The sequence below is a fragment of the Camelus bactrianus genome, chromosome 1 (genome assembly GCF_048773025.1).
Source record: "Camelus bactrianus isolate YW-2024 breed Bactrian camel chromosome 1, ASM4877302v1, whole genome shotgun sequence".
Lineage (NCBI taxonomy): Eukaryota > Metazoa > Chordata > Mammalia > Artiodactyla > Camelidae > Camelus > Camelus bactrianus.
This window is the reverse complement of record NC_133539.1, coordinates 3,871,144-3,898,725: the sequence shown is the minus strand read 5'-3', so window position 1 is coordinate 3,898,725 and position 27,582 is coordinate 3,871,144. Positions and strand designations below refer to the sequence as shown.

The 27,582-nt window shown below is 51.8% G+C and overlaps 2 protein-coding genes across 3 annotated transcripts in view; both read left to right on the top strand.

Moving 5' to 3' along the window:
• Positions 1-11,754, top strand: part of FAM3B (FAM3 metabolism regulating signaling molecule B) — a 39,299-nt gene extending 27,545 nt beyond the window's left edge. For both annotated transcript variants that reach the window (XM_074351944.1, XM_010958350.3), the window contains exons 4-8: positions 2,916-2,974; positions 3,937-3,987; positions 5,105-5,192; positions 6,226-6,358; positions 11,623-11,754. In XM_074351944.1, the coding sequence (XP_074208045.1) occupies positions 2,916-2,974; positions 3,937-3,987; positions 5,105-5,192; positions 6,226-6,358; positions 11,623-11,712 (421 nt within the window). In that variant the 3' untranslated portion in view covers positions 11,713-11,754. The remainder of the gene's footprint in view (positions 1-2,915; positions 2,975-3,936; positions 3,988-5,104; positions 5,193-6,225; positions 6,359-11,622) is intronic.
• Positions 11,755-19,431: 7,677 nt separating this feature from the next.
• The window catches only part of MX2 (MX dynamin like GTPase 2), a 35,253-nt gene continuing 27,102 nt past the window's right edge, over positions 19,432-27,582 (top strand). The window contains exon 1 of the mRNA XM_074351778.1: positions 19,432-19,731. Within this exon, the coding sequence (XP_074207879.1) occupies positions 19,447-19,731 (285 nt within the window). The 5' untranslated portion in view covers positions 19,432-19,446. The remainder of the gene's footprint in view (positions 19,732-27,582) is intronic.

Genomic DNA, 27,582 nt, shown 5'->3' with positions numbered 1-27,582 from the left:
GCTGCAGGCTAGACACAACCAAGGAAGGGATCCATGAGCTTGAGGATATGTCAGTAAAAATTCCCAAATGAAAAGAAGAGGAAGAAAAAAAAAAGGATTTAAAAAAGCCCTGAAAAAACCCCCAGAATATCCAAGAACTGTAAGATGACTACAGCAGGTGTAATGTGTAACAGGAGTACCAGAAGGAAGAGAGAAAGGAACAGAAATATTGTAAGTAATATTGCTGAGAATTTTTCAGAATTATTGACAGAAACCAAACCACCAATGCAGGAAGCTGAGAGAACACCAAGCAGGATAAACACCCCAAAATGCTCTCCTAAGTAAATCGTATCCAAACCAGACAAGATTAAAGACAAAGGGAAAATCTTGAAAGAAGTGGGCAGAGGGGAGGACTTTCCCTTAAAGGAACAAGGGTGAGAAATATTTTGGGCTTTTCTTCAAAAGCCACGCGAGCAGCATAGAGCGGGGCGAAGTATTTAGCGTTGAAAGCAGAGCGGCTGCACCCTTTTCCACCCGCATCAGTGTGTGAGAGCTTCAGTTTATCTGCCACTCTGTTCACCGGTGCTTGGTGTGGTCGGTCTTCCTAATTCTGGACATTCTAATAGGTGTGCAGTGGTATCTGCCTGCGGTTTTAATTTGCGTTCCCTCATGACTAACGGTGCTGAGCCTCTTTCCATGTGTTTATTTGCTGGATGTGTATCTCATTTTGTGGAGTGCCTGTTCAAATCTGTCCCTTTTTTACTGGGTTGTTTTCTTATTATTAATTGTGAGGTTTCTTCACATATTTTGTATTCAAGTTCTTTCTTAATTATATGATTTGCATATAACTTCTCCCAGCTTGTGGCACATGTTCTTTGTTGGGGGACACGGCAGGCCAGTGTCGCGGGTGGTAAAAGGATTTATGAAAGACAAAGAAAAGTTTGAGAAATAAAGGAAAAGTTTCATAGATAGGCTGCTAAAAGCAACAGCGGGCCGCACAGATGAGAGGTACCCAGGTAAGCGCCGAGGGCGGACGTGCAGGGTCTTTTATTAGGGACAGGGCTGTGTACACAAGGGGTGGGGAGCTGCGTGCTCAGCCCGTGCACAGGGACCTGACTGGCTGTGAGCAGGTAAGACTTGTCAGGGGCTCTTCTCAGTACTGGGATTCATGACTCTGGTAAGGACAGGATGAGGCCTGTCTGCCCGGGTTGTTGTGAGACTAGCCATTTCCAGGGAGGTTAGTTCTGCCAGGGCAAATACATGCCAAGGAAAACTGCTCTTTATCAAGAATGTGGGCATGAGGAGGGTCCGGGAGCTGGGGCTTGGGGTTTTATGGACTTCAAAGAGCGCCACCCCACATCTCCTTCTCTTAACGGTGTTTCTCAAGAAGCAGAAATTCTTAATTTTAATGAAATCCAATTTATCAGGTTTTTTTCTTTAATGAAGCATATGTTTTGTGTCATATCTAAGAGCTTTTTGTCTAACCCACCGTCACAAAAAATTTCTCCAAAACTCTGCCAAGTCTCTTCCAAACTTCTGGACTTTTAATAGTTTTAGGTTTTTCATTTTATATAATACAATATATCCATTTTAATTAAGCTGATTTTTGCAAATGGTATAAAATATGGATTGTAGTCATTTAAAAAACATGGCTAGAGAGTTGTTCCAGCACATTTGGTCATAATACTGTCTTTTTCTCCTGAATTCTCTTTGTACCACTGGGGAAAATCAAGTGACCATACGTGTGTGTACCTAATTCTGGTCTCTCCATCTCTCCTATCTTTCTGTTTGTCTGTCTTGTCGCTACATGCAGTTAACTTCCTGATAACTCCGGCTTTACAGTACATCTTAAAGTTCGATAACACAATTTCTTCAAATTTGTTCTTTTTTTCAAAATTATTTTTACTACTCTAGAGTATTTCTATTTGCGTGTGAATTTTAGAATCAGTTTATAAATGTCTGCACAACAGCTTCGCTGATTCTGAAACTTGACAGAGGATGCGTGCACACAGATCGAGGCGCACACACGCAAAGTTCCCGAGATCCTCAGTGACAGTTCGCACTTCCAGGAAGGTGGCTTTTCTTTCCTGGTTTTAGGGCACAATTCCCTGGAAACTGATGTTTCATCTTCTCCAGTTTAAAAGTAAACATTAAGTGAAGCAGTATAGGGGATTTATGGAAGGAGATGGATGGGGTTGCACTTTGTGGTTGGAGGAAGGATCTCCACGAGTCAGCAGAACCTCGTGCAGAGCACCGGTGGGGAGAGGACACATAGAAGCTGACACCGGAGTTGGATCACATCCCACCTCTTGTGGCTCGTTTTTTCCCAGTCGGCCAGGCTGAATGTGTCAGTCATATTTGTCACCCCCACCTCCTATGTCTCTCCCATCCCATCCATGGTCAAAGCCCAGCAATTACATACCTTCAACATCTCTTTCCTCTGCCCTCTTCTCTCCCCACTCCTAATGTCCTTGTTCACAGTCTAATAAGCTTTTGTCAGACTGTTAAAGCAACCATGTGGGGGGGTGTGTGGGTGTGTGTGGGTGCGTGCACACACGCGCCTCCTGGCTTCCTCACTCCTGACCCAGGCTGCTTCTTGTTTACTCCATATTTACAAGATGGGAAAATGAAGGTCCACCCATGAGGTTGCTGAGGATTCAGTGAAAGAATGTCTGCCAAGAGCCTGTGCTAAACCAATCGGTGTTTCCTCCCCTGGGCCATTTGTATGCCTTAGAAGACTAAATGCAGTTCCCAGGTTCCCGAAGCGACTGGGTCGGTAGAGACTTGGGGATGGATGTGTGTGGGGCAAGTGTGAGGGTGGCTTTCAAGGGAGCTGGTCAAGGCCATTTTATATCTACGAGGAAACGGGAGCCGGGAGGGCCTCTCACTGCTTGATAAGAAAGGAGCTCTTTGACTAATGCTTATTTACCTTTCAGGCTCATAGGAGAAAAGACTGCAAATGTTGCAAGAGGAATATACATTGCTATTGTCAACTGTAAGTTACTCAGTGTTTTCTTTAAAACTTCTTTAAAGCTCTGGGATTGGCTATTCAAATGTACCTTGGGTTTTGGGGTTTTTTTCAATGATTTTTGCACACAACCTAGCCTAGATTTCTATTTTAATGCATTTTAAAAGTATAGATTTAACTGTTTTTATAATGCCTCACTTTACAGATTACTTGTGGTTCCTACAAAAAAAAAAAAAAAAAAAACCCTGAAATCCAATATAAACTGATTTTTAAAAGAACAAAGAAGGACCTGCAGAAGTCAGGGCTAGAACCAGACCAGCAGACCTGGGCGCACAGACACCCTGGCCTTGGGCCTCGTGTTTGCTCTGACTCCTGATGGCCCAGCGGAGGGTGACACCACCAGCCAGTTCCTACCTTTGTCTGATAAAAGGTGACAACTAGGGCCTCTGCTGGAAAAAACACCTGTCACCACTGGGGCCCCGACAGTAAGAACTGTAGCAGATTTGGGAAAAGGACTTCCCGTGGTGTCTGCCCCTGTGAACAAGCTGACACATAGTCCAGTGACAGCGGGGCTGCAGGAACCCAGGAAAAACGTGCCCGATCCAATAATCCGGCAGGAAAAGCTACAGTGCAAGGTGGAACGGACTGAGCGGGGTCTCTGGTGTTTGTGGGAAGGACTGAGAGGGGTCTCTGGTGTTTGTGGGAAGAGGCAGTTGTGCCGGGAAGGAGCGTGAGACCCAGTGTGTCTGGAGGCAGATGGGAGGGATTCTCTGTGCAGCTGGCGAGCGCTGCCTTCCTGACCCGCACCACCACCTCATCGGGGACCCCTCTCCAGGGAAGGCGGTCCCCTCCTTCAGGCCGGGTCCCCAAGGCAGGCATGCTTCCTGGAAAGAAACAGAAAGGACAAGCTACTCTCAGAACTGCAGTGCCACAGATGTGCCCTGAGCCCCCACGAACCTTCTTTTGAAAACTGTTTCTTTTATTTTCAGATATGACTGGGAAAGTGATAGCAACACAGCTTTTTGATATGTACGAAGGCGGTAAGGAATCTCTTCCTGTTAAAATTAAAAATGAATTACAAACATAAGACTAAAAAAACGCAAACAAAAATGTCAAACAATCTTATTTTGTCTACTCAAAAAATTGCCAGAAGCTCACGTGAGTATGCTAGAATGGGCTTACGTAAATTCTCCTAGTCTCTATGTGAGTTCGTATACTAAACTTTGAAGGCATTATCTAGAAAATGTCTTTTCTCTGATCAGACTCGTCCTGGAGCTTTTCCTTCTGCTTCTTCATCACCTAGTGGAAAAGAGAAAACATCTCTCTTTTTTTGGTAAATCGAACATATGTGAAATAACGCCATCAGCATCCAGCCCCGAATAGCATCGTAGTTGCTGTCGTGTTCCCGGCGCTGCTCTGCGGTGCTCACGTCCCTGGAGCCCATGGAGCCCAGCCTCCTCCAGGGGTCCCTCCTTTCTGGGCTCTGGGCCTTGACTGCAGTTAGTTGTCCATAGGGATATACCAGCCCATTTTACTTGTACTTAATGCTGAGAATGATAAGTCTTTATAAAGACAGTGAAGAGGAGCAGTAAAAAGTGCCTGGATGCCCTGGACAGGAGCAGTGCAGTTTCACGCTGCAGTTAACTTAACCATTGCTGTAAGTAGCAAGCCCCAGTGCTGAATAATGGGCTTTGAGCTGCGTCTTTCTTTCCTTCCTGTAAGAAATAGAGAGGTCTCTTAGCAAAGACATGCCCAGCCCCGTCTGGTCTGTCTGTCTTGTATTTCTCGCCTTCATTCTGTATGTCAGTGTCGCGGGGCTGCTCTGGGACCAGTGCTCTGGTCATGCCTGGTGCCCACTTAGTGATTGCAGAGAAGAGTCCACCTGTGCTGCTGGATTGTGGCCAGTTTTAAAATTGATCGTTGGAATCTTTATGATCTGGTTGTGCCGCTCGCCTCACACAGTCCCACTGGGGGACATGGTCTCTCTGGCCACTTACTACGAAAGCCCCGGAGCACCATTTGCGTTTCAGGGGACAGCTCTCGAATCAGAGGAGTCAGAGGGCAGGGCACAGGAGCTGAGTGCAGAGGAAGCCCACCCTCTAGAGCTGGAGTCTCAGCCGACTGAGATGCTAAAACTGGTTTGCACTGACCCGGCAGATAACTCTGGACCAATGGCGAGGTTTATTCAGAGCGCCCCTTCGCAGTCCCTGCTGTTCATGGTGACCCAGGATGAAGGCAGCAGCAGGTGAGCATGCAGGTTTGTCACAGAAGGGGCGCCAGGAAGGGAAGCCTGCAGGGTGCAGGGTGCCCGGCCCCTGAGGGTCCCTCAGGGCATCCTTTAAGAAGGAACAAAGCTCCGAGGAGCAGGATGCTTCCTGAGGGAAACGGAATGGGAGACGACGACTAACAGATTGCCTTTCTAAAAAAATGATTGGCTGGTGGAGCGCATAAATCCTAGACGCAGAGAAATATTTCCAGGTAGCAAGACAGAGCTACCGCTGACCATAAATAGAATAGCAAAGAGCTAAACCCAGGGTGGGACTTACACTCACACACACACACTCGGGAAAAACTGACCCGGCTCAGTGTCCTCCAGGTGTGCGCTTCTAAACAGACGTGCGCATCTTCACTGCTGAACTTCCAAGAACCTTGTGGGGCTCATTCGCATTGTGAATTTCTGAGATGGGGCCACTGAACGTGGCGTTTCCCAGATTTGTCTGACCTCATATCCTATTTTCACTAGAGCCTCTTCCCAGATGGAAGTTCTTTGATATATGCTTAAAAAAACTCAGATTTAATGCATTTAGGAAAATCTGAACTTATTTTTTCTCTTTTCCTTTCTGCCCTCCTTCCTTTGCTTGCTCTAAATTGCACTTTTTTTTTTTTTTACAGTGGTAGGATTGTTTAGGGTTTTTTTTTTTTTTTCTCTTTTGATATTGACTTTTCTGAACACAGAAGGGACAGTTTTTGGCATTTGTTTTCATCTTTTAGAAACTTCTGTCCATCTTATTGTGTGGTCGGTAAACAGGAGGGCAGTGAGGACCGAAAATTATGTTGGCTGAGGGTGAGGATGTGACTGAACCCCAGACACAGGGCTTTTCAGAACTGAGAATTAAAACTCTGTGCCCGAATTGAGTCCAAAAGAGTCCTAGGTGTGGCACACTGGGCTAGCCTGTCCCCTCCTGTCATGGGCCCCAGGAGGACAGACTCTGTCCTAGCACGACACACCGAGTCTGCAGGGAGACGTTCATATGCTTTCCCCTCTTCCCCCCGCCCAGACTGAAGGAGGACGCCAAGAAGGCCATCGAAGCCCTGGGAAGTAAAGAGATCAGAAACATGAGATTCAGGTCAAGCTGGGTGTTCCTTGCAGCAAAAGGCTTTGAACTCCCTGCAGAAATTCAGAGAGAAAAGGTGAGTGGCTCTTAAACGTCCCTTCCCCCGAACAGTACAGTACATGCTGTGATTTGTCTCCTAACACCTTCCTGTGTTAGGCGCATGTGCACAGGGCTGTGCCCGAGGCCCCTGCTTCTGTGCGCGCGCTTCCCGCGTGGTTCCGCATCCTGAAATCCTGGGGGAAGCTCGCCTTCCACCCAGTGGTGCTTGATGAGCTGTTACAGGCAAAACAGTCCATCCTAAGATGTTTGCAACCTTTCTCATTGTGTCAGCATTCAAAAGACACATGGCAAGTTTTGACCTTCCAGTCTCTTTAAAAGTAGAGAATTCTGAATGCGCTATCGGTGTTGATTTTCTATCCTGCTACAGCCGACAGTACGTCCCAAGCCTCTTCCCTTTGCCTCTGTTCCGGGGCTGGTCACAGTGCTTAATTCTCAAGTTGGTCCCCAAGTCACCAAGCCTGTGTGCGTGAAGCACTTGAGACAGGGCGGGCTGCACACGAGCACTGGGTAAATGCCGCTTGCCTCGTCGCTGCCTTGAGTAAATTGGGACAGGACTGATTATACGCCCCTCCCACTATGGCCTTTATTTATGGAAGAAAAGTAAAGAGCAAAAGAATGAAGTTCTGGCGCATTAATACTAAGTCACCATGAAACTTCCAAGTGAGGGGTGGCCAAAGTGTCCTAGGAGTTACAGGCTGTCGCCTCTGCAGGCATCACCAGCTCCTTTGGAGGGCGCTGCTCTCCAGGAACCGGCGCTGAAATACGCTCCAGAAGCGGAAGGAGTTAGCTGGCTGCCAAGGAACGAGCCCCGCCCTCAGCTGCTCCTTTCTTCCAGCTAGAAGGTCAAAGAGAGTCGAGCTTCCCTACTTCCCCCCACCTTTCCATCCCCTATCTGTCATTCCCAACCTGAGTCACCTCAAAAAACGCGGACACCCAGACCCACTGCACTGGAATCGCAGAGGCCGGGGCCTGCCCCGGTGATTCTGATGCGCAGGGAGAGTTGGACCCATTGCACTGATTTTCACGAGAAAATAGAGGCCCTGGTTCTATGTGCACATCCACACTCTCCCTTAATATTATATTCCAGCGTCTCTGTGCTTTCCCCAGCTATCTTACCCCTCACCCTCTTCCATGCCTCCTCCTCTGTCCCCCTCATCCTCTCCAGGTGCCCCGCCCTGCCCCCACCCCAGCTGTCCCGGTCACATAACTCATCAGTAGTGGTGGTGAGCAGGGACTGCTGGCAGCCAGGGGTGTCAGGCCAGTGGGAAGTGCTGTGTGTCCTCGCCTGTCATTACTGTTATGACAGGAATTGTTCCCACTCAAATGTGAGAGCTTGAATCTTGCTTAACTCAAAAATGTCAACATCTCCACAAACAGGTTCCATATTCATGTTTAGCTCAGACAGAAGACAAAGCCTCATCTGAACTGATTTTTTGTTTTCTTTATGGGTAAAGGAGTTTCTGGAGTGGGAGGAATCAAGGAAAATGCAGGTGTCCCAGTACTGCACTGCATTTAGAGACACAATGTGTTTTGAAACCGTGGCTCTAAGTGAGTTGCAGGAGAATGCTTGTCTTGCCCACGTGTGTTGGTTGAAAGTCATTGTCCTGCTTACTACAAGGGTGCAAAGACCAGACCTGAGCGTGGTGAGCAGTTTTTGTAAGTCATTAGAGCTACTGTGGTTTGGGGCCCAAAAGGATGTTTGCTTGGATGTTGATGAAACCTGAGCTGGCGGCCAGGACCTCAATATGGGCCTGACTGCGGATCTGAGTCAAGTACTACTGGAGGAATCGTTGCCGTCTTCATTATTTTAGATTTCAAGTTTGTACACCGTAGATTTCCCCAAGAGTGGGGTACAACCTGCTCCCCCCATGATGCAGAACTAGAGCTCAGACCCTGTCTGCAGCCCAGCCAACCCCCTTCCACGCTTATCTCCATCCTATGCATGCTCAGCACGCTTACTGTGGTTTTTGCTCTCACACGCACATCACAGAGCCTCCCCTTGCTTGGACCTCTGCTGTGACTCCTTCCATCCTGAGTGTGCTTTCCTGGAAGCTCCTTCACGATCCAGCTCACAGCTGTTTTTTTGTGGAGACTTTCTGGCCATCCTCCCCTGCCCTTGTGTGCCCACAGCACTCTGTGCCTTCCTTGATGGGCATGTGGTGCTGTGCATTAGTGTTGTCTGTCTGTCCTTGCTTGGATGGTAACCTCCTGAAGGCACAGAGCACATTTTCTTCTACTGTGTGATCCCCGAAGTCTCAACAATGAGTGAATTATCAGAAGAGTAGTTTTCAGAAGAGATGTATAACCAAGTGAGATTTGTTCCAGAAATACAAAGTTGGTTTAACAGCCAAAAATCAATTCATGTAATCATCACGTTACTAGAATAAAGGACATGACTATTTCAATAGACACAGAGAAAATATTTAACAAAATTCAACACCCTTTCAGGATAATACACTTAACTAAGAACAGAAGGGAACTTCCTTAACCTTTTAAAAGGTATCTACAGAGGGGTGGATATAGCTCAGTGGTAGAGCTCATGCTTAGCATGCACAAGGTCCAAGGTTCTGGGTTCAATCCCCAGTACCTCCATTTAAAAATAAATAAATCAAAATAAAGGATATTTACAAAAACCCCATATATAACATCATATTTAATGTGAAAACCAAATGGCTTCCCTCTGAGATCAGGAACAAGACAAGGATATCCATCTTTGCAACTTTCTTCAACATTGTTCTGACCAAGGCAATTAGGGAAAAAATAAAAAAAGAAAAGAAAGAAAGAGACGGGAAAAAAAGGGCAATAAATGAAAGCCATCCACATTGGAAATGGTATGATTCTGTGTTCCAGAAAATCATAAGGAATCCACTAAAAAACCTGTTTGAACTAGTAAACAAGTTCAGTAAGTTTGCAGGATGCAAGATCTAGGTACAAAATCTATTTACTTGCAGTGAACAATCTGAAAACAGAATTCAGAAAACAATTCCATTTGCAATAACATCAAAAAGAATAAAATACTTAGGAATTAACTTAATGTAGAAGTAAGACTTATACACTAAAAACTATAGAACATTGCTGAAAGAAATTAAGAAGACCTAAAAAAAGGGAAAGATATTTTACATTAATGAATCAGACAATTTAATATTGTTAAGGCACGAATACTCTCCAGATTGATATACAGATTTAATGCCATCTTTATCAAAACCCCAGAGGGCTTTTCACAGAATTTGAGAAGATGATCCTAAAATTCACGTGGAAACTCAGAGGACCCAGATAGTCAAAACAATCTTGAAAAAGAAGAATAAAGTTGGAGGACTCTTACTTTCCAGTTTCAAAACTTACTACAAAGCTGCAGTAATCAAGACAGCATAAAGACAGGCATATAGACCAAAGGAACAGAACTGAGAAATAAAACCTCATAGTTTTGATCAAAAGATTTTCAACAAGAGTGCCAAGACCTATTAACAGGGAATAAATGGTCTTTTCAACAAATGGTCCTGGGACAACTAGACATCCACATGCAAAAGAATGAATTTGGATCCCTACCTCACACCATATACAAAAATTAACTCAAAATGGGTCAAATAACTAAATGTAAGAGCTAGAACTATTAAACTCTTAGAAGAAAACACAGGCATAAATCTTTGTGACCTTGGATTAGGCAGTGATTTCTTAGCTATGATACCAAAAGCACAAACAAAAGAAAAGAATACATAAATTTCACTTCCTCAAAATTTAAAACATTTGTGCTTCAAAGGACACCATCAGGGATGTGAAAAGATAGCCCACAATATGGGAGAGAATATTTGCAAAAAAAAAAAAGAGTTGTATCCAGAATATATAAAGAACTCTTGCAACTCAATAATAAAAAAGACAAATAACCCAGTTTTTAAATGGGCAAAGGATCTGAATAGACATTTCTTCAAAGAAAATATACAGATGACTAATAAGCACGTAAAAATATACTCATGACTAGCCATCAGGAAAATGCAAATAAAAACCACTGTGAGATACCACCTCACACCTGCTAGGAGTGTTATAATAAAAAAGACAAAATAAGAAGTATTGATGAGGATGTGGAAAAATTACAACCCTGCTGCTCTGAGAAATATTCTGGCAGTTCCTCAAAAAGTTAGGCATGTAGTTACCGTATGTTCTAGCAATGCCACTCCCAGCTACAGAGCCAAGAGAATGAAAACATATGTTCACACAAAAACTTGTACATAAATATGTGCGGTAGTGTCATTCATAATAGCAAAAAGTGGAAACAACCCAAATGTCTGATTAATGGATTAAAAATGTATAAATCAGATATGGTATAGCCATACACTGGAATATTATTCAGGCACATAAAGAGATGAAGCCCTGGTATATGACACGGACGACCCTTGAAAACACGCTGAGTGAAGGGCACCAAACGCAAAGGCCATGCATTGCGATTCCTTTTACAGGGAATTTCTTGAAGAGTCAAAACCAGAGACAGAAAGTACATCAGTGGCTTCTAGGGCTGAGGGGGCTGATGAGTGGCTTCGAATGGGTGCATGTTTTGCTGTTCGGGGGTTGAGAATGACCTAAAACTGATTGTGGTGATAGTTGCATATCTCTGCGAATAGACTGAAAACGGTTGAACTGTACACTTTAAATGGGTGAATTTTATAGTATGTAAATTAGAGCTCAGCAAAGCTGTTCTAGAAAAAAAGGGAGATAAAACTAGAATTCCCAAGTTCAGAATGCATATTATTCTTTTTAAGCATTAGGTGAAGGTGCTCCATTATCTATGAGAGAATTGACGCTGGACAGAGCTGAAGTCGAACTCAATATGAAGGCACATCTTCTGAGCAAGGAGTGCTACGATCACCCTGAATAAAACCTGTAATCCTCCTCCCAGAGAACTGAAAACTAAACTTTAGAACAGGCAGATACTAGCCAGATTTTCATTTACATTTGAATTTATTCTAATTAAATAGAATTTAAAATTCAGTTCATCAGCCCCACGAGCCACATTTCAGGGTATTCAGTAGCCAGACGTGGCTCCTGGCTCCTCTACTGGGAGCATAGATTAAAGGACATTTACATCATTCATTTGAGAAAGTTTTCCGTGTGTTGAATCAAGTTGGTTGAAGTAAGAGACACACTGAGAGGAGATGAAGACCCAGAGGAGGTTGGAGCAAATCCCATTCTAGGAAGACATTCTCTTTTTATGAATTTGCTCACAGCTGGCATGTTAATTTGTGGATTAGATTAGTGAGTAAATTAAATCCTTTTCTTTCCTTTACGCAGATCAACCACTCAGATAGCTCAAGGAACAGGTACTCGGGCTGGCCTGCAGAGATACAGATAGAAGGCTGTATACCGAAAGGACCAAGCTAACGTTGCCCGGCCTTAATAAACGTGTGTTTATAGACAAACGCAGCATGGAATGGACCAAGAATCTGATCCAGCGGTCACTATTTGATGAGTATTTGGGGCTTGCCATCAGCCAACCAGAATATTTGCTGGCTGTATAAAATCCTGCCGTATAGACGTTTTATTTATAGAGTGAAGATCGCAGGACAACTGAAATGAATAACTGTTCAAGGAAGTGCAGTGATTGAACTTTGAGAGGAGAGGGTTGGGGGAGCAACCACTGCTTGTCGGGGTGGAGGGCTATTTTATGATCAGATCTAAGTTTGACCCCTGTGGTCCAGACAGCTCTGCAGAGAGAAAACCTTTATCCCTGATCACCAGGCACACCCTCCTTTTGGATGGTCATCTCCTTGGAGGACGAGCAGCGGTCAGAGGGCGTAGCTAACATCTGGGGTCCACCCTAGTTGAGCTGTTAAAGTCTCCCCCTGGGTCACTGAACTTATTTACTCCACAAACCTAGGTGCCCCTACCTCGGGCACCAGCAGTGCCGCAGTGAAGAGCCCCAGGCTCTGCCTCCATGTGGGAGCGTCCCTCCAGGGGCTGGGGGTGGGGGGGACCTTTGCTTAGCAGGGTGGGGAGGGAGGAGCTCTGACAGAGTGGGTGGGCAGGGTCTGCTGCTGGGAGGCCCACAGTCTACCCCAGGCTTACCAGGAGACACGTCGTAAGATCCATGTAGCAGCATATCCAGAGAAGCACGTCTGGTGACTTGGGGTTAAGAAAATCCAGTCACTGCCAAACGCCCATTCTAACGACCCTCCCGGGGCTGGCTGCCGCAAAGGCTAGGAGACTTTGATGCCCAGTTAATAGTACTTCTCGGAGCCTCTCGTTTCTCATCAATAAAACAGAGGGATTGGGACCGAGAGTGATTTTCAAGCACTTTTATCAGCAGGACTCCTTTTAAGAACATGGTAGCAGGGGATGGGTAGAGCTCAGTGGCGGAGCACATGCTTAGCCTGCACGAGGTTCAATCCCCAGCGCCTCCGTTGAAATAAAGAAAGAAAGAAAGAAAAATAAACCTAATCCCCCTCCCCCCAAAAAAGAGCTTCTGATAAAAATGAATGAATAAAATGAACACACGGTAGCACGTGGCGCCCTCACAGTGTCAAAGCAGCGGAGCTCATTAGCGCCAGCTTCCCCTTCGTGCTCTCTGCCGGCTGCAGGTCAGCAGAGGCTTGGCCCTCCTCCTGAAGGTGGGTCCTGACCATCATGGAAGCCAGAGAGAGCAGGAGTCCAGGTGCCCCCCAAAGCTCCTGCCAGGACACACACGAGCCCTCCCCCGTCCCCCCACAGCGGGGGGACGTCGCCCTCCTGGCAGCGGGGTGGGGGGTGGGGTGTCTGCCCTCCCACAGGGAGGGATGACTATGTGTGAGCAGGAGGGGAGCGGCCACCGAAAGCCAAGCAGAGCTCCAGCCCAGAGAGAACCTCGGCATCTGGGCAGTGGCCCTTCAGGGAGCCTGGACCTCTCTCTGCAAAGGCGTCTGCAAACCACTGGATGGGATCTTGGCTCAGGCCCTATTACGAGCTAAACTCTGTTCCCTCAGATCCGTGAATTGACCCCTAATCAGCATTTCCTCTAAACGTGACGCCATGTGTCAGTAGGGTCATGTAATACGCTAGAGGGAAGTGGCCCCCCATCCAGTACGACTGGTGTCCTTACAGAAAAGGGACGTGTAGATACAAACAAGCCCTTGGGGAGAAGGCCACGTGGCGTTGGAGGCAGAGATCCAGGTGACGCTTCTACAAGCCAGGGAGCCCCCGAGGTCACCAAAACCCACGGGGAGCGAGGGGGGCCTGGAACAGGTCCTCCCCTGGAGGCTTCAGAGGAGGCCGCGCCTGCCTGCTCCTGGGCTTGGACGTGCGGCCTCCAGAACCGTGAGATTAAGTGTCTGCTGTTTAAGCCGCTGGGTTTGTGGTGCTTCGTCATGGCAGCCCTGGCCAACGAATACAGATCTGTTTAGGTGCTAAATTCTTTGGTGTCCGCAGACATTTCCGTAAGGGGGAGGCATATTTGCACTCCGGCTGAAACTATTACATTTTCAGAGCATCTTCACCCGCGGTAGCAGGTGAGGCCTCAGGCACTCCTGGCCAGGTGTGTCCAGGATCCTGCCTTGGGATGTGAACTCCTGCAAGAGCCCCACCCTGTGACAGCCCCCACCCTGTGACAGCCCCGCATCCTGTGACAGCCCCCATCCTGTGACAGCCCCGCATCCTGTGACAGCCCCCACCCTGTGACAGCCCCCACCCTGTGACAGCCCCGCATCCTGTGACAGCCCCCACCCTGTGATAGCCCCGCATCCTGTGACAGCCCCCACCCTGTGACAGCCCCGCATCCTGTGACAGCCCCCACCCTGTGACAGCCCCTATCCTGTGACAGCCCCGCATCCTATGACAACTGTCATTCTGAGACAGCCCCACATCCTGTGACAGCCCCTCCACCCTGTGACAGCCCTCACCCTGTGACAGCCTCCATTCTGTGATGGCCTATATCCTGTGACAGTTCCCTCATCCTGTGACAGCTTCCACCTTGTGACAACTCCCATCCTGTCACAACCCCCCATCCTACAACAGCCCCACATCCTGTGAAAGTCCCCCACTCTGTGACAGGCCCATCCTGTGACCACCCCCACCCCGTGACAGCCCCCATCCTGTGACAGCACCCCTACCCTGTGACAGCCCCCCCATGACAACCTCCCTCCTGTGACAGTCCTGAGGCCCCTGCAGCTCTCAGTGTGTTTGTCCCCCTGGTGTGCAAGATCTGACTTGTCCATGTCCTGTCCACGTCCCTGCAAGGGCGCTGAGAGGGCCACCGAGAGCCCTGGATCCTCTGTTCTCCCATGGCCGCCTGCAGCTGCCGGCCTGTGAAGCCTCAGCCACCGATCATAAAGCTAAGAACTTAATGAAAACCTCTTCCTCTGTTGTGGCCTTGGCTATGTTTTGTTTCTTTCCCGAGGTTTATGTTTTCCACCTAAATTTTCATTTTGTTCAGTAAACCAAGTGGCGGCCTCCGCAGCACCCCCGTTTCAGAGAGGGCAGGGCCAGGTTATGGGGTGGGGTTTAGGTTCACCGTGTGTTATTTTAACAGGTGTGTCTAGCGTTCCTGAATCCAGCCATGGAGTCAGTCTCCATCCGCCCATTCTACAGATTGCAGCCAAAGAACAACCCCAGCAGTGGGACGGCATCCTGACTTGTCATCACCAGGTGGGGTTCCCTCTGCCCCACTCCCTGCCCTCAGCCCTGCAGTAGGGACGTCTGGCCCCACCTAGAACTCAGGGCTCAGCCCCTGAAGCCAGTCGATCCTCCTGGAGGTGGGGGTGTCCCACCAGCTTCGCTCACCGGGTCCTCTCCTGACTGATCAGCCCCTTTGGCCTTGTCTGCAGGAGCAGGAGTCGGGGTGTTACCCCAACCCCTTTCTGGGTTTTGGACCACCTGGCAGAGGTGGCCGGAGAGTTTCGGCGACGTCACAGAGAAGGAGGCAGGATGGAGACAGGACATCAGGGGTGCTGGGGGCTGCAGGAGGCAGCTGAGCAGGCAGGTGCAGGATTCTCAGGGCGGTGGACTGCTCTGTACGGGACTGCAACGGAGGACACAGGTCATTACACGTTTGTGCAGCACCGAGAGTGACCCTGATGTGCACTGTGGGCTCCGGGTGACGATGACATGTCCATGCAGGTTCACAGATTGGGACAAATGCACCCTCTGGTTGTCAACAGCGAGGAAGGCTGTGCATGTGTTGGGGGAGAGGGTCTGGGGCAATCTCTGTACCTTCCTCTCACTTTTGCTGTCAACCTTAAACTGCCCTCAACGATAGCCTATTACAAACAAAGAGAAGGAGCGACCAACGAGACTGAGCCTCGGGTAGGTAGCCAGCCCTGAACATCTGTCCTAATTGCCCACACGCTGAGCGGACGTGAGCCTACGCCTGCCCCCTAGGGTGGGGCCTGGCAGTGGGCGCCAGCCCCCCACCCCCACCCTGCAGCAGGGGGCCTGGAAGGGGCTGCCCGCCCACAGAGAGGGCTGCCCCGGAGCCTCTGCCCTGGGGAAGCGGGCACTTCCCGGCCTCTCTCAGCAATCCTGTCACCCAGACGCCCGGACTGCCGACACCTCAAAACCGGGAACAGAGCTTGCTCCTGCCTGAGGAAAGGGTGTCACCCGCTGAGACCCTGCACCGCTCAGTGGCCCTTTGTCTCCCTCCAGCCCAGACAATGGCACTGCCCACCCCAGGCCTGTCCCCCGTCCACAGGTACTAGGCACAAGGGTTGATGTCCTCTGAGCACCTTCCCCGGGATGGGTCCCCTTGTCACCCTCGCTGGAGCACGTGGGGCCCAGAGAGTGAAGGGTCCGGGGTTTCCATCCTGAAGCGGCCTCTGCGGCGACACACCCACTTAGAGCTCTTGTCCACAGACTCCATGTTCCCTCCAACTCGTGAATCCAACAGCTGGGGAGGCGCTCACACAGTCTCCTCTAGAGGACTAGGGGGCAGGCGCAGGACGAGAGGTCCGAGGGTGGGTGCCTTTCGGGTCCGGACGGCCGGGTGCTGCACGAACGCACGGGCCAGCCCTTCTGCAGAGGGTCCTCAGGCCGGCGGGACGGGCGACTGCGGCGGGCGGTCTTCATCAGCCCCCTGCCAGGCTCCCCGTGGAGCTGAGCAAACCGCAGCTCGAGACCCGGCCCAGCACTGTGACGCTGCCCGGGCAGGGTGTTCCCTCCGGGCCCGTCAGCACCGGCAGCGCGAGGACCCACCCCTCCTGCGGCGCATGCCAGAACAGATGCCATTCTCACAGGGAACGGAGGATCCTCCAGCGGCCTTTGCTGCCTCCAGGGAAGCAAGTGTCACTCTGCAAGGCTTCTCCAGGGCCTTCATTTGTCCCTTTCCTGGAGCATTAGATGCACCTGTCCTGATGCAGATGCTGATACAGGAAAAATGGGCCACGAGAGGACAGTCATGTCCCCAGGTCTCAGTCGAGTCCCTGGGAGGGACCCCAACAAGTGAGGGTCCTTGGCTTCGCACAGGAAAGAATTCAAGAGTGAGCCACAGGTTTATTCAGAGAGAGGCACACTCCATGGACAGAGTGGGCCGTCTCTGCAGGTGGGGACAAGGGGTGGAGGCCCCAGAGCACGGGGTCATCTAGAAAAGTGAGGGCGGCCATGAGGTGCGGGGCTGTCAGTTTTTATGGGCTTGGTAACTTCATGTGCTAACAAGTGGGAGGGTTATTCTAACGGCTTTGGGGATGGGGTGGGGAGTCCCAGGAACTGGGCCACCACCCACTTTTTGACCTTTTATGGCAGCCTGGGACCCGTCATGGCACCTGTGGGCGAGCCATTGAGCTGCTGGTGTATAACAACGTGCGTACAGTGAAGCTCACGGTCACTGCAGGCACATCTCCCGCCATCCCGGTGCTAATCAACGTGTCATTCTTTTAATGGATGTGTCCTGTCTCCTTCCCTCCTGTCTCCAAGCCACAAGTGGTCAGACAGAAAACTGTCACACTGGGAAGTTGGGTGCCCAGTTCCTCCCTCCGTTCTCTGCTCAGGGGCCCTGGATGATGCAGGCATGAGATCCTACAGGACAGACCCTGAACCTGGGGTTTGAAAAACATTTTTTTAAGCATCTAAGGTCTTTCTTAGAAAGAAAACTTGCCCACAAGTGAAATGAATGAGCAAAGATGTGCTCAGGATTTTATTTTCTTAATTATAATATTAATTTCTGTTTTGGAGAGGATGGTGGGAGTGAACCCGAGATGGACACCGGCTTCCTCCCTCCTGTACTCTCCCCGCCACCCTGAGGGCTCTTTGGGGTGCCCCACAGCTGTACTCTGGTGATGGGAATGCCCAGTGCACCCCTGCCTCACAGTGCAGAGGGACCCGGGACCCCCCGGGGAGCGCACCTCAGTCACAGTGCAGGGGGACCCGGGACCCCGAGGGAGCACACCTGTGGCTTTGCAGATCAGGTTACTGAGGACCTGAAAGTCCTGCAGGCTCAGGGCTGAGTTCCCAGCAAGAGTTCTCCGAGAACATGGGACCATCCTGAGCCGAAGGGTGTGCAGTGCCCGAGTGGGTTCCTGCAGGATGCTCTGGACTTCCCTTCTTAGGGTACTCAGGCCTGAATATGGGGAGAGGGTGACAACAGAGCAGCACAGAACACCTCTATCATCTCAGAAAGTCCCGCTGCACAGCGCTGCCCTAAGTGACCGGATCTCCACGTGTGGACCCACCCCAACCTCTCCTGAGAAGGTGTTAGCAGTGCAGTCTCTGGCCTCGGATTCTCGGGGTGGGCCTAGCCCCCCAGTGTGTTCACAAGCCCATCAGAAGACCTGGATGCAGCTGGAGTCTGAGGACAACTGTGTGAGTTCCCAGGAAGCATGTTGATCCTTCAGCTGCGTTTCTGGGGCAGGCTGTCAGCTTTGTTACCCAAGTTAGGAGGCCCACCACAGTGTGGGTCCCTGCCTGCCAGCTGGAAAGAATTCACAGCTAAGGCAGAGCGACAGAGCAAAACTGCTTTTACTTCTCAAAAGAGGAAAAAGAAGGAAAATGTTCAAGCAGGGAGAAGAAAAGAAAAGTGCTCCTGCGAGGAAAAGGCGTTCAGGCGGGACCTGTCAGCCCAGACGGGCAGCAGGGGCAGCCCCAGCCCGGCTCGGCCCGCGTGGACTTCTGCGAACAGCTTCCACTACCACGTCCTCCTTCCAGGTGTGAGGAGCCGATCAGTCCTTGGACGGGCTTTTCAGTCTTTGGGTTTTTCCAGTTGTTGCCATGGCAGTTGTCAACTGTCATGGTGCTGGTGGGTGTGTCACTCTGAGGCGGGAAGCCCCATAAAAACCTGGCAGGGCCCCCAAGCAGGGCCACTACTCTCCTGCCGGCACCATCCGGTTCCCTGGCCTAGAGGCTCTACCTCACTTTTTGCCTCTGAAACGGCTTACTTACCCCTAAAATTCTATTGTTCCCTGAACTCCCTTCTGATTGGTTATTTCCCTCACTCGTGATTGGTTATTACTCTCACTTCTGATTGGTCCACTTCCCTAACTTCTGATTGGTCCATTTGTAGTACTTAATTTGCATGGAGCTCACTCCTGATTGGTTATTTCTCTCACTCCTGATTGCTCTATTTCTACAAAGCTTGTTCCTGGTTAGTCAACTTCTGTTATACTTTATTTGCATATGATGTTGCAAAGTGTAAAACTGGCAGCCTATAAAGGACTGTGTAGACCTACACACGGGGTCCAGAGCTTGGAGTGTTAACTCTTCTGGGCCTGCTGCATAATAAACCTGAGTTCTCCGACTCTCCGAGTGCTGCTTGGTCTCTCACCCCGATCCAGGCTGTCACAACTGAGCTGTAACACATTTTTCCGCAACATCTCAGCACCTAATAACTTTATAATGAGCACATAACTAGGCTCAAGTTCCCCTGGAAGGGACATCCGCCCGCATCTCGGACTTTGTTCATCCTAACCAGCTCTTGCTTCTTCTCTGCAGCTGCCTCTGGAGAATTAGATAAGAGGAGTTGGTTTTTAGTTGAGGGAGGGGCAGGGGTAGGATCCTGGGACAACAGCCTTGGTAACAAAAAAGAAAGTTGTTTTTAACCAGAATGCCTACAATCTGGTGGACCCATAATCCCCCCACCCCAAACCATCTTCAGAGATTCTGTTCAGCCATGGAAGTTTTAAAGGGAAATGGGGCAGTGATACCAGTTAATCCTTGAGATAGATGGTCAGAGTGGTTGCCATACCCGGTGCCCGCAAGCTTGTCCTCATCCACTGCAGGAGCTGCCCTTCTGTGACTGGGAGCCTGGGAGGCCAGCTTCTCTGTACACAAGAGGCTGGGTGGTCGGGGAGGGACTGGTGGCCGGGGTCAGCCACAGAGTCCTACTCACTTTCAGTTTCCTTTCCCTCCCTGCTGAAAAGGGGGGGCATCGTGGGGAGAGTGGTTTATATAAAAGGGAAGCAGAGGAAGGGAGAGACGAGGTGCCGGCTCCCTTCTGAAGGCGCACAGGTAAGAGCTGGGGCCCTGCAGGGAGGGCTGCTTAATGATACCTTATGCAGCAGACCTGCCTTTCTGTTAAGAGCCATTCCTGGTGAACTCGGCTCATGCCGGGAGGCTGGAGACACACAGAGAAGTGTCTGAAGATGCTTGTGCTGGCGCTGGCCCCAGACGGCCCTGCAGGCTGAGGGCACTTTCTAGAAAGGAAGTGGACGGACTGGGAGCACCAGGGGGCGCCTTCCACATCTAGACAAAGACCTTTCCACCGCAAAGTGGCTTCGGGGGCTTCCATGGAAGGTGCACATCTTGGGGGGGGGGGCAGGGAAAGGAGCTCTGTGCTCTGTGACACTGTGATTTACAGTAAGAAATATATTAACTATGGTCACTGCGCTGTTACATTCCTGCAGTTAATAATTAGTTATTGAGCTGCTGGGAGCACAGACCTTAAAAGTCCTCATCACAAGACAAAAATGTAAGTATGAGGACACGAGTTAACTTACTGTGCTGATTACTTCACAATGTAGACAAATGTAGGGAGAAGAAATGCGTTATCCAGTCTGTCAGTTTCGGACACAGAGCTCCTAAGAACCTTGGAAACTGTAAGTGAGGAGAGCACGTCTCCTGTGACCTTAATGAGGGGACGCCAGGCTGTGTGCTGTGCTTCTGCAATGGGGCTGGTTGCCTGGAGAAGCAATCACGTGACGGGGGCCGGCACTTTCAGTCCCACCCCCGACCTCCAGAGAGGGGAGGGGAGCAGGAGACTGAGTTCAGTCACTGCTGGCCAGTGATTTAACCCACCACGTCTGTGTAATGAAGCCTCCTTAAAACCCCAAAAGACCGGGCTTGGGGAGCTTCTGGTGAGACTGGAGATTCAGGGAGGTGGCTTTTGCAGAGGGCGTGGAAGCTCCGCGCCCCTCCCACACCTGCCCTCTGCAGCTTCCATCGGGCTGTTCCTGACTTACATCCTTTTATGATAAGCCCACAGTCTAGTGAGTAAAGTGTTTCTCTATGAGCTGCTCTAGCAATTTATTGAACACAAGGAGGGGGTCGCTGGAACCTCTGATGGATCTGTAGCCAGTGGGTCAGAAGCACAGGTGACAACCTGGACGTGCTGGAGATTTAGCATGTGAAGTGGGCAGGTTGGGAGGGGAGCAGGCAAGCAGGGCTGAGCCCCATCAGGGGGCCCTGTGGCCTCTGACGCCACCTCCTGCTAGACGGTATCAGAGCTGAGCTCACCGCTTGGTGATGTGGGAAAATCACCCCGGAATCTGTGTCAGCACTGGAGACTGCAAGGCCCGGTCTCGGGGCTTCAGGAGCCCTCTCGCTTGTGGCACTGGTGGCCCCCCCGAGGCGTGCTGGACTCCGGCTCCCTGAGGGAACAGGGCGGCTGGTTTCCAGCGTTTGCCGATCCCTGCTGTCACGGGCACTGGTACACAACTGTGCCTTCAGAGTTTTACTCGGAGACAGATACCGATGCCAAGGCTTCCCAGCACAGAAAGGCACTCGGGGACACAGATTAGGTATGAACCATGATGTGTCAGGGTCCAGGGCTGTCCGGCAAAGCACCCCAGGCCAGAGGGCTCAGTCAACCGAAATGTTCTCTCTCCCAGGTCTGGGGGCTGGAAGTCTGAGATGAAGGCAGGGTTGGTTCCTCCTGAGACCCTGCGTAGAATCTGTCTCTGCCTCTTCCAGCTTTTGGTCATTGCAGGCCATCCTTGGCACTATTTGGGGAAAATACCTCAGGATGCGGAAGTCATGCCGATAGCAGGAAGAAATACTCCAGGCCACGTGGTCAGCTGTGACCCATGACCCATTCTGGCAGATTTTGCAAGAAAATCAGACTTCTGTGTATCTCCCCTGACATTCACACAGAACCAGGGGCTGAGCCAAGGCAGAGGGAAGGTTTAGACTTGAATCTAAGAGTAATGACATCTTTCTTTCTCTTTCCTGGACACTGTATGGAATCTCAGTGAACCAGACTTTTATTGTGCTTTTAGGAGAAATTAATTTCCTATTTAGCATGGAGGGAGAGGAAACATCCCCACAGGTCTGAGTGGGAGATCACACAGATTCCGCACGAGATGCCAGGTCAGAGGAGAAGTTTTAAATGACTCGCAGGACTCCCCCAGATGCGGGCATGTGCCTGCTCAGCCATGGGACGTCTCTGCAGAACCCGGGGCCAGGAGGCCAGGCCCGGGGGCCAGGAGCTGGTCGCAGGGCGTGGGATTCAAGCCCCTCAGCCCTGTGACCCTTCTGGGGCTTTACTGAAGCCTGTGGAAAGCCGGAAACACAAAAGCAAAAACAGCCCATGGGAAGAGAGCCACGGGGGAGGGGCTGGTTTCCAAGACTGCATTTCTGAGCTCCACCCATCACTGATGGGAGAACTTTGCCTTGAGATTTCAAAATCTGACCAGCCGTCCTGTTTCCTCTTTATCAAACTAACACATTATTCACTGTGTTACCAAACTCAGGCTCCTCTGCTCACCACTCAAAAGCCAATAATCAAGAGGCAGGTGTCAGTAGAGAGGAAAGGTGCTTTCATCAGAAAGGCTGGCAATGACTCAGGCCCAGAAGCCATCTCCGAAGATTCTGCTCAGCCAGGACGGTTTTTAGAGGGAAAACGGGGGCGGGGGGGGGGGGGGATCTCAGTGAAGCGTGGAGGCAGGAGGCTGGGGTCCGCATCTTCTCCACGGTGTGCGGACTGGCTGCCCCGCTCTCCAGGTGCTACCCGGCCCGCGGTCTGCCCACAGGACTGCGAAGGGGCTGCGGGGGGTAGAGAGCTAGTGGTTCTTTAACTGCTCCCTTCTCCACCCTTACTTGGTTTCACGTAGGAATAAACCCCCATGCGAGGCAAGACGCCGCGTGCAGTCAGGAGCGCGCAGGTCCTGTGCCGGTTTCCATGTTGCCCAGCGACCTCCTTCCTCTAATTAGGCCCTTTCAGGGTGAGAGGGGGCAGAAAGGGACAAACAGGAAGGGGCTGCTTGCAGACCCCGCCTTCAACATCATCCCTCCTCTATGGAGTTAGGAGAGAAGGCGAGTCTCTGTGACCTCTTCATGCCGACAGAGGGCGCCCTGTCCTCAGGCGGAAGACAATGAAATGGGTCTGAGCACCTTTCTGCCGACAGCACACTTGCCCACGTGCGTGTGCAGGGAGAGCCAGCTACCGCTACTCTGAGGCCCACAAAGGTGCAGATTCTCATGAGCCATAGTGTTGATCCCGCGCTCGGAGAGCCAGGCCTTGGAGCTGTGCTGGCCATCGGGTCGGCCGGCTCGAGGTGGGGGGCTTGCGTGGCGGCTGCCGCCTGGGCCCCACGCAGGGAGCTTGGGCCCCCGCCGGCAGTCCTGGTGTCTGTGCGACGTCTCGGGAATATGCGTCAGACCCTGAGCCTGTGAGTCTGCTGTCCTCGTCATTAATTGCTCCAGCCTGCTCTTTTACGACGCTGCGAATCTGGAAGGCTCCAGCTTTTCTGCAGACGAGAGGCAGGGGACACGGAGGGCCTTTGCACTTGGGGGGCCCTGCGGGGCTCTGCTCGGTCCCAGCTGGGTCCTCAGACTTCTAGCCGCGGGACGGCATCTCCGTTGCTCAACTCGAAGTTCCCTTCCCATGGTACATGGAAGCAGGGACAATGCCCACGAGATCAGAGAGCACACAGTGCTCCACGGGGCCCAGGCAGAGCACCTAGGAGAGGTGGGCGTGTCCGCCGAGCCCTGGCGTCCCTCCTGTACATCCCCCTGGCCTCTTTCCCCGCCCTGTCTGTCCCAGCCTGCCTGTCCCAGGCTGTCCATCCACCTGTCCCCACTCCCATTCCCACTCCCGTCCCCGCTCCCTCCTCAGCCTGGGTCTGGCTCTTAGCTCACACCCATCCTCCTGCTACGTCACAGTCTCCCCGCTTCCCCTTTGCTCTCATGGCAGGTGTCCCCGCATGTCCTCCATCCCGGCTGCCCTGAGGGTCCCGGTACTTCATTCATGGTGCTCCGGCCAAAAGACACACCAAAGAGTTCTGTGATTAATGAGTTACGTCCAAAGAACTCAAAAACAGCAGGTTGCGTGGCGGCCAACCGACATCTCTGTGCATCCTGGGAAATTCAGACGACCCCATAGTGCACCTGCGAGGTTGCTGAGGTTCCCCAGGGCACCCAGTTTGGGAACTTAGCTTTATAGTCTCGGCTAATTCCCTTTTTCCACCTGTGGGTCACTCAGGGGCTTATCTGTGATGTGAGGAATCTCAGCACAATGTTGGGGTCTCTTCAGCAGAGGGGGCACTGTCCCTGTAGGCCCGCGGCACGGCTGTCCCTGTGGGGTGACGTCACTCCCCTGGCTACTCTAGGGTGGACTGGACAGTGGACAGAAACAAGCGGAGGGTCCAGTTTGAGGGGAGGCGGGAGCTGAGCTCAGGCTACGCTGCCGAGACTGTGATGTGTGCGTGGGGCCCTGGCAGGCGGACAGCTCTGGGTTCTGTGCCTGGTCGTCGGGTCCAGCCGTGCCCCCAGCTCTGCCCTGTGTCTCTCCCCTCTGGCTGTGTCTGACTACAGCCTTGCACAGTAAACCGTCCTTTGCCGGGACAGAGGTCAGCACAGGTCCGTCCAGAGACACTTCCTTGTAAGTGACGGAGGTTGCTGCCTGAGGCCCAGGGATGAGGCAGAATGATTCTCTCCTCCCCATTTGCTGTCCCTCAGTCCAGCAGCAGCAGGGAGCCCTCCTCCCGTCTCCTCCTCCCACTTCCTGTGTGGTCCTCTCTGCCGGGTCGCCCCTTGCCCACCCGGGCTGCTTCCTCCTCTGGGCTGCTGGCTCAGCCTCTTGTACGTGGACTGCAGCCCGTTGCCCCTGCTCGGATCTAGGTGGGGAGTGGGGCAGGCAGGGCCCCTCTCAGATGTAGAAGCTTTGGGTGAGAGGGAAGGAAGGAAAGAAACCCCCTCTCCATGAGCAACCTCAGAGACACTCGTGGGGGACCAGCCATCTCTCTCCGGCCCGTGTGTGTCCTCCCTGGCAAGTGGTGTCTTCTCCTGCAGCCTCTATCTTTACCATATCAAGGACAGTTCTGGGTTCCTCACTTGCTGCGATCCAGCTGCCCCAGCCTGCCGCTCGGCAGCCCCGGTGTGGATGTTCGTCCACACGGCACCCCCCACAGGCCTCTCTGTGGAACCCCCACCTCTTCAGCTGCGACCTCTCCCCATACGTCCCTGCCCCACCCACCGGACCCTCCAGCTCCCACCCCGTCCCCCGGAAAAGGCCGAGCACTACAGATGTCCCAAGAAAGCTCCTGCACGCCCTGCTCTAAGCTGTTGTAAACAGTGCCACAGTCAAACCATAAAACCAGAATAAACTTTGCTGAGGCTCCGGGCATGAGTGTCAAGGAGCAGAGCGATGCCAGAGGCAGCTGTGACCCCCTGCCTGCAGTCTGTCCTGGGCCTTCTCGCTGCCAAGGCCGAGGGTGCAAGGGACGGACAGTCTCTTTCAGTCTTTAGCCAATGGGAGCGCCCGGTTCCCCAGGAGAGCAGCCTCCTCCAGCCTGGCCCTCTGCAGAGTTCTCTCCCCTGTGTTTACATTCAGGAGGTTAATAGAATCTGAATATAATTTCCTTATATTCAGGGGATGAAATAAATCACTAGACATGTTCTTGAATGCAATTTTATTCATTTAAAAAAAGTGGAGAATTTTTCTTTCATATTTCCTCATGACACTGGCTGAAGGGCTAGGTGTTTCATAAAATGAGTAATTTTACCCAGAAGTCTGGGGACGGAGGGAGATGGAGGTACTGGCTCAGGATGTGAACACAGAGGTAAAGGCACTCCTTCCGCACAGCAGCCCTTGGCAGGGCTCCCCCGGCAGCAGGGCTGAACTGGCACCGCCCCTTCACTTAGGGTCTCCGGGCCGTGGGGCTGACCACGTGGAAGAGGGCAGGTGGAAGGCCTCTCCTGCCTCCTTCCAGCCCAAACCCAAGCAACGCCAGGCATTGCCAGAGCTGCCCCTAAGAAGGGAGCTGCCCCTGGGCTAGGCCTTCCCAGCCCCTGGGGGAAGGGGGTGCTCCGCCCAGCTCCCTGAGCTCAGGACCTTTGCACTTGCATTTCCTCCGCCAGGAAGGCTCCTCCCCACGTCCTCAAGTATGTGCTCCTCTGCCACTCAGCTCCTGTTCACAGGCACGCCTCAAACACGGGTTCAGGGGAAATAACACCGGACCCAGGAACCATGACCCACCCCCTTTCTTCCAGACCCTCCCTCAGCACCTGGGGTTAGATTATTTGTTTGGGGGTCTCCGGGACAGAATGTCCGGACCTGAAGCAGGGGCTTTATCTGGCTTGGTCACCAGCACACCCGCCTGGCAGGAGGAGCCTGCACGTACCAGGTCCTTGTTTGGGTTTGCTCAGGTTGCCCTAACAAAGCACCACCAGGGGGCAGCTTAGACAACAGAAATTTATCTTCTCACAGTCTGCGGGCCAGAGTCCAAGGCCAAGGTGCCAGCAGGCTAGGCTGCTCTGAGCTCTCTCTCCTCGGCGTGTAGACGGCCGTCTCCTCCCTGTGTCCTCACAGGTCTTTCCTTTGTGTCTTCACTCTCTTCATAAAGACGTCAGTCAGGTTGGCTTAGGGCCGACCCAAGCGACCTCGTTTTACCTTATTCACCTCTTTAAAGGCCAAATCTCCAACACAGTCACACTGGAGGTCGCAGGGGTTCGGACTCCAGCATATGAACTCGGGGACACAATTCAGCCCTCAACAGTCCTCCAGACATCTTTGTGGAATGAATGAATGAATGAATGAATGAGCCACTCCCATTTTCCACAAAAGCCAGTGGCACACACAAAGTTGTGAACATGCTTGTCCAGTCTGAGGAAAGGCAGAATGCTGGGCGCAGCATTCAGAGAAGGGATTCTATCAAATATGGAAAAGGAGATTGGGACCACATCTTTTTAAGAACTTTGTCCTGAAAGAAAGGTCTCAGAGGTTTCTAGAAAGGGTTCAGTCATGCTGAGACCCAGGGTTTAGAAGGAAAAGAGGCCTACTAGGTGGAGAGAGGCCACGGTCGTGGGACGGGGACGGAGGGCTGAGGGGCCGCAGCTGGACATGGGCCGCAGTGGACCCCCCAGAGTGCAGCTACTGGGGAGGGGCCGCCTCCACACGCCAGTCCCCCAACTGGTTAGTGCCCCGGGGCTGGCATAACAAACTCTCCAAACTTGGACGCTGAAACAAGACTTTATTCTCTCACGGGTCTGGAAGCCAGATGCTCCGAGATGTCCAAGACGCTGGCAAAGTTAGTTCCTCCTAGAGGCCCTGAGGGAGAATCTGCTCCAGGCCTGGCTCCCGGCGCTAGGGCTCCTGCGCCCCCGGGTTCCCTGGCTGAGGCAGCATCCTTCCATCTCTGCCTCCGTCTTCACGTCGCCCTCTCGTTGTGAGTCTCTGTGTCTCAAATCCCTCTCCACCCCCACCGTCTCTTCTTGCATTTCAGGCCTACTCGCATCTCCAGACCCTCTTTGTGCAAATACATGTGCAAATACCCTTTTCCCAAATAAGGTCACATGCACTATCCCAGGTGGACGGGCATTAGGAGGACGGCGGACACCATTCATCTCCCACATCCGCTCTGCTCCATGGGGTGGTGGGGTGGGCAGTAGCGGGCAAGGGCTCAGGACCCAGAGTCACCAGCTTGGCTGAGTCCTGACTCAGGCCAGGAACCGGACCCCCCACTTCTGCTCCTTGACCTGGAAAATGCAGATTAGGGGCAAGCACACCCGGTTATTGTGAAGCTGAGATGAGCATCTCAGAGGGGCGCCGGGCGAGGCCGGCACTCGGTGCCGCCAGCGACTTCTCACAGGCTGGCTCTCTGATGACAGCCCCGTGGGGAAGCAAGAGACTCCAGCAACCGCTTC